Genomic DNA, 5,365 nt, shown 5'->3' with positions numbered 1-5,365 from the left:
ATATATATATATATATATATATATATATATATATATATATATATATATATATATATATATATATATATATATATATGTATATTATATATATATATATATATATTATATATATATACATACATATATTTATATCTATGTTATATATATATATATTTATATATATCTCGCATTATTATTTATCAACCGTTATAAGTGATAGTTAATTATATTCAAAAAATTAGAATTACCATACGTTTTCGTTCTGAATTTTTCTAGGAAGTAAATTGCTACACGTTTTACTACATTCTAAATTCTAGGATTTATTTAGTTCTTATCCAAACACAATCAAATTTGTTTGTAAAACTAACTAAATTAATTATTGTTTCCTTACAAAATTTCTGCTAGTCGTTATTATTTAATTTTACATCCGTTGTAACCGTAATTTTTAAATATATTAAAATTTAATTTGCGTATTCATTGATAAGAATTATGTTTAGCAACAAACATTTTCGATTCATCAATACGCAAAGTAAAGGTATATACCAATCAATTTATGTATTCATTGTAACAATATTTCATTCATCGCACCTATTGCAATTAAAATACCGTATTGCGTACATGGTTCAGCGTGTTTTAATGGCGATGGTCTGCGCCATTCAGTACATGATGATGTCATATCACTGCTGGAAAACTCTTTTTTACACACAATATAAAAGGTTGTCGTTGGTGTTGTATCATAGCGTAATGTTTATTATGCATCACGTGATAATGACTACAAGATGTAAGCAAAGTAATAGAATATGACTCTTAATTACGTATTTCATAAAATCACAGAAACAGTGAACCTACTATATATCTGAAAAAAATGAAAGCAAACTGTGTTTCTAAAATCGTTGTTAATTTAATTATTATTATCATTATTTATTTAGGGACGGCCTTATTGAGATTTGTATAACTGTTTCGAGATTGAAAGGCATTTCCTCCCATCAGCCGCTGTGACCCTTATCCCGGGCTAAATCGGTTTATTGCGGATTTTTTTAATTAAGGATTCGAAAAGTAGTATTATTCCTTTTTATAATTGCTTTCAAAAATTTGCTTTAAACTGCATCCAATTGCCAGTCGTCTTAAAAAACCTAGAGGAGTTTAAATTCTGTTTATTAAAATATGTTAACGAAATTTGCTTCATAAATTTTTAGGAAAGATATTGAATTGTGTAAAAGTTACGAAAATATTAGGCAAATAGTTGAAACGAGAAAAATATTTGATCTTTCGAAATATTACCTTATATTTTAAATATATTCATTAATATATATATAATGCAACATGTAAAATTTTCGGCTACCGAAATTGCAAAAATTTAAATAAGAATAATTTAATTTACTCTTCTTATAGTTTGAACTAATTACAGGACCAACAATATAGAATTTGACCATAGCCAAACGATTACAAAAAATCTCAAATCAAAGTAACTAGCAAAGTTAGAAAAAGGATATCTAGTGTTGTGGGAAAGTTTAACGGCCATGGGAGTAAAAAAATATAAGAGATATTACGACTCCAAGTTATTTCGTTTATATGCTTTGAAAGCTGCGAATGTAATGTACTTGAAAGGAAACATTGAAAACTTTCAATGATTACCCGTTTGATATGAATTATAAATCATGGATATTTCTAATGCAAAGATATAATATTATTCCAACGATTTTGGAGGCTCTGATTGGATTTTGGATTTTTGGATTTTGGATTGATTAACTATCCAAATAGTAATGATGCATTAACATAACAGTTCTTTTTTGAACAGACAATAAATTCAAACTGTTAATTCAATTGATCAGGAAAAAGGGTTGTTTATTAAAACAAATTTCATTTGTTTTGCCAACATTATACAAAACTTCTTTACAATCTAACGAAATAGTATCATATTTGTGATGTTTTCATTGAGCACAATTACGATTAAAGACACCCGTATTTCTATAATTTTATTGAGTTTTTTGAATATTACCTTTCTGATTTTTCAGTTTATAGCATCAGTAGATATTTTAGAATTATGTATCTTCATGGCTATATTGTAAAATAATGCAAAGAACAAATTTCTTGTAACGAAACATAAAAATTGTGTCACAACATACAAAAACATAAAAAACATGTTTTATTACCTTCGAGAAGGCATGGTACAAAATTAAAAAGCATTAGTCTAGCCATGAAAAATTGTTGTATAATTGTAACTCTTGCTGTTAAAAATTGTTGTAATTATTGCTTCTTTTTTAATTTATGTGACATAGATTAATAGAAATAAAGTGCAACTGATACAATACAGCAGTGCAATTAAGGGAATTTAGGTTGATTTGTAATAATGCATAAAACATCCTATTAACATATTGTTACAAGAAAGTTTTTGATTTATATAGACGCCAATACTCCAAGGATGGACAACATGCATGAAGGTAACAACTTTGTGATCGTTAAAGAGTGTGAGCTACCAGCAATGATGGACGAATTGGAAAAATATTTTCCACATTCCCTAAAGGTAGGTGTACAGTAGAAGAGAATAGAGAACCATCAGTAAAAATTGTTACTTGTACGAAACAATAGTAAATATACTTTGGTTGTTGCAGTTTCATCAAACCATTAAAACGTACCTGAATAATAGAGTATGGCGATTTCAATTTTATAAAGCAAAGAGGTGGCCAGTAGATCCAGTTTGTTTGCATTTCCCAGGCTGCACATATACGGTAGGTAAAATATTTAAATTTGTAACATGAATAACCTATTTACTGATTTCTACCCGTAGCGCATCTAATTCAAATATGCTGCGTAAATACAGACACATATTAAATTATTTTTAATTGTTTGCACGACCTTTGTGAAAAGATTTTCGTGCACAATACAATACAACTATATCTAGTATCATAAGCTTAAATGGCTACGAGAAAGGGTGCTTCGAGATAAATGCTAGGATAGCGAATAAATTAGTTTTATGAATAGACAAATTTCCACTTACAAATCACTTAAAAGTCCGAACAAGTCAGGTCATAATTACAAACAAAAGAATAATTATAAAATATGTAGACCTATGGAAGAATGGTGAGCAGAGATTTGAATTCAAACCCGCCGTGATTTAGATAAGGCAATGAGGTTAATTTTGCAACATTCTACAAAAAAAAGATTATAAAGATTATAAAGATTATAAGGGGGGGGGGGGGGGGCTTAAGATGTAAAAAAAACATCATAAGCATTGGTGTGCAATAATGGTTAAGACCGTCAGACGATGGAAAGGAGAATTTCTTTTATGATAGCCAGTATTTTAAAGAATTAGTTAGAGATGGATACTACAAATAATGGAGTCAATTATTAGTAGAGGAACTGTGTGAAACAAAGTGGAAAACAAAAACAGGAGTGTGTTAGAAAAAATCGAATCGAAATTTATTGCAAGTATATAATTAAATTAAATCGTAGGGCGGTTGCTTAACAAATTACTGACACAAACTAATTAGTATTTTGTATATCCTCTCTAAACATATCGGGTAAATCGGTTAACTTAAACCACTTATTAATAAGCTCATAAGTGCATTCTGAAATTCTTACAACATTATTTTATCAATTAAACATTATTAATAAATTTTCTTCTCATTTTTTTCATGACAGCCGGAAAACCGAACAAATGAAAGTGTAGGTATTTTTTGTCCACCAGACCTGTTAGAGCGCATGGAACTGATTAAAGATGAGGACATTCTTTTCGAATGGCATAGTCCACTCTACATGAATTTTACTCATGTAGGTATTATGCACAAGATGGAAGAAATATTTCAGGAAAAAGTTAATGGCAAACTCGATGGTCATATCTATGGTGATATTTACGTGCATGAATGTCCATCTGAATTAAATTTAATGTTGGAGCCATTAGCAGGAAATGAAGTCATTATGAAACCTCTATGCATCAACGACGTGAAGGATATTCACGATTTATACCCGGCAAGTGATATCGAAAGCCTGGAGTTGTTTGAAAAATTAGTTCAACAGCTTCCTGGCTTCGGCGTCTTTAATCAATCAGACAATGAATTAGCCGCGTGGAGCTTGCAATCCTATTACGGCGGTATGTTTTCAATGCAAACAAAACCAAAGTTCCGGAGAAAAGGGTAAGGATCACATGACCAAAAATTGTTCCCATGCGTTACTTAACTGATTTTTTTATATTGTAGCTATGGCATTCAAGTTGCACAATCTTTGACAAAATTGGTGATTCAACGAGGATATACACCATTTGTTGTAATAAGGCCTGAAAACGATGCTTCCCGTGGGCTTTATACAAAGCTGGGCTTTCGGAAAGCATTTGAAAGTGTTCGCGGTACCTTTTTACCATATACTGAGAAATGTGATTCATCGGTAGAATTACAGCTAGTTGAGGAGAATGAATCCACTCAGAATATATCGCCGCAAGAAAATCACACAATTGAGAGAACTGGAGGAACAAACGGTATCGCTTCTGAAAAAGAAAAGGAAAATTGCTGAATTTAATGCTATTTCAACCCAACTTAATGGAAGAGCGATATTTACAGACATTGTTGTTTGAGAGTACTATGCGGATTTTTAACATAAAAATGTTTGCCAGTAGGCTAACATTTGATAAAATAACGTTTGTAATCTGCAAGGAGCAGCAACAGTAACAGCAGCAGCATCTATAAGCCGGCGGGACAGCAGCAGCAGCCGGTGCAGCGGCCGTAACAATAGTAGCGATTCCAGCGGCAGAAGCAATAGCGGTAGCAGCAACAGCAACTGTAACAGCAAAGGCAGCGCTAGCAGCAGCAGCAGTAATAGCAGCAGCAGCAGCAGCAGCAGCAGCAGCAGCAGCAGCAGCAGCAGCAACAACAGAAGCAACGCAGCGGTATCAACATTAACCACGACCGTAATTGCAGCAGCAAAAGTAGTAGCAGGTGTAATAGCAGCAACAACGTTACGAGCAAATTCCATTCCTCGCATTTGCTGGAATTTAGTGTGCACCCGCAAAAGCCTACGCAACCACAAGTAAAAAATAGATAGATTTCTTATATAAATTTCAAACCAATAAATAAGTTCGCTTTACATTAAGACAATTATTATTAAAAAAATAAATCATCCGAAAGAGAATTGAATAATAGTAATTGATGTTTTAAAGCACATACATGTGGATGTTTGTAAGCGTAAACAACTGGAAATATTTGTTTTTCACTTTAAATTAAGTGTGAATGTTAAGCATAATCGAAAACATTTCATCAAAACTATAGGTCTGAGTCTAAATGTCTTACATGGACCAGAAATATTAATTCTCTTAATATATATATATATATATATATATATATATATATATATATATATATATATATATATATATAATTTATATATATATATATAT

General features: G+C 31.0%; 1 protein-coding gene across 1 annotated transcript; it reads left to right on the top strand.

Annotated features, from left to right (window-relative positions):
• Positions 1–2,361: 2,361 nt before the first annotated feature.
• LOC128729510 (uncharacterized) lies at positions 2,362–5,047 on the top strand. Its single transcript, XM_053823058.1, has 4 exons — positions 2,362–2,503; positions 2,592–2,708; positions 3,622–4,112; positions 4,176–5,047. The coding sequence occupies exons 1-4, from the start codon at positions 2,402–2,404 to the stop codon at positions 4,483–4,485; spliced, it is 1,020 nt and encodes a 339-aa protein (XP_053679033.1). The 5' UTR covers positions 2,362–2,401; the 3' UTR covers positions 4,486–5,047.
• The last annotated feature ends 318 nt before the right edge of the window (positions 5,048–5,365 follow it).

Source organism: Anopheles nili, assembly GCF_943737925.1.
Source record: "Anopheles nili chromosome X unlocalized genomic scaffold, idAnoNiliSN_F5_01 X_unloc_19, whole genome shotgun sequence".
NCBI lineage: Eukaryota > Metazoa > Arthropoda > Insecta > Diptera > Culicidae > Anopheles > Anopheles nili.
This window is presented reverse-complemented; position numbering and strand designations above follow the sequence as displayed.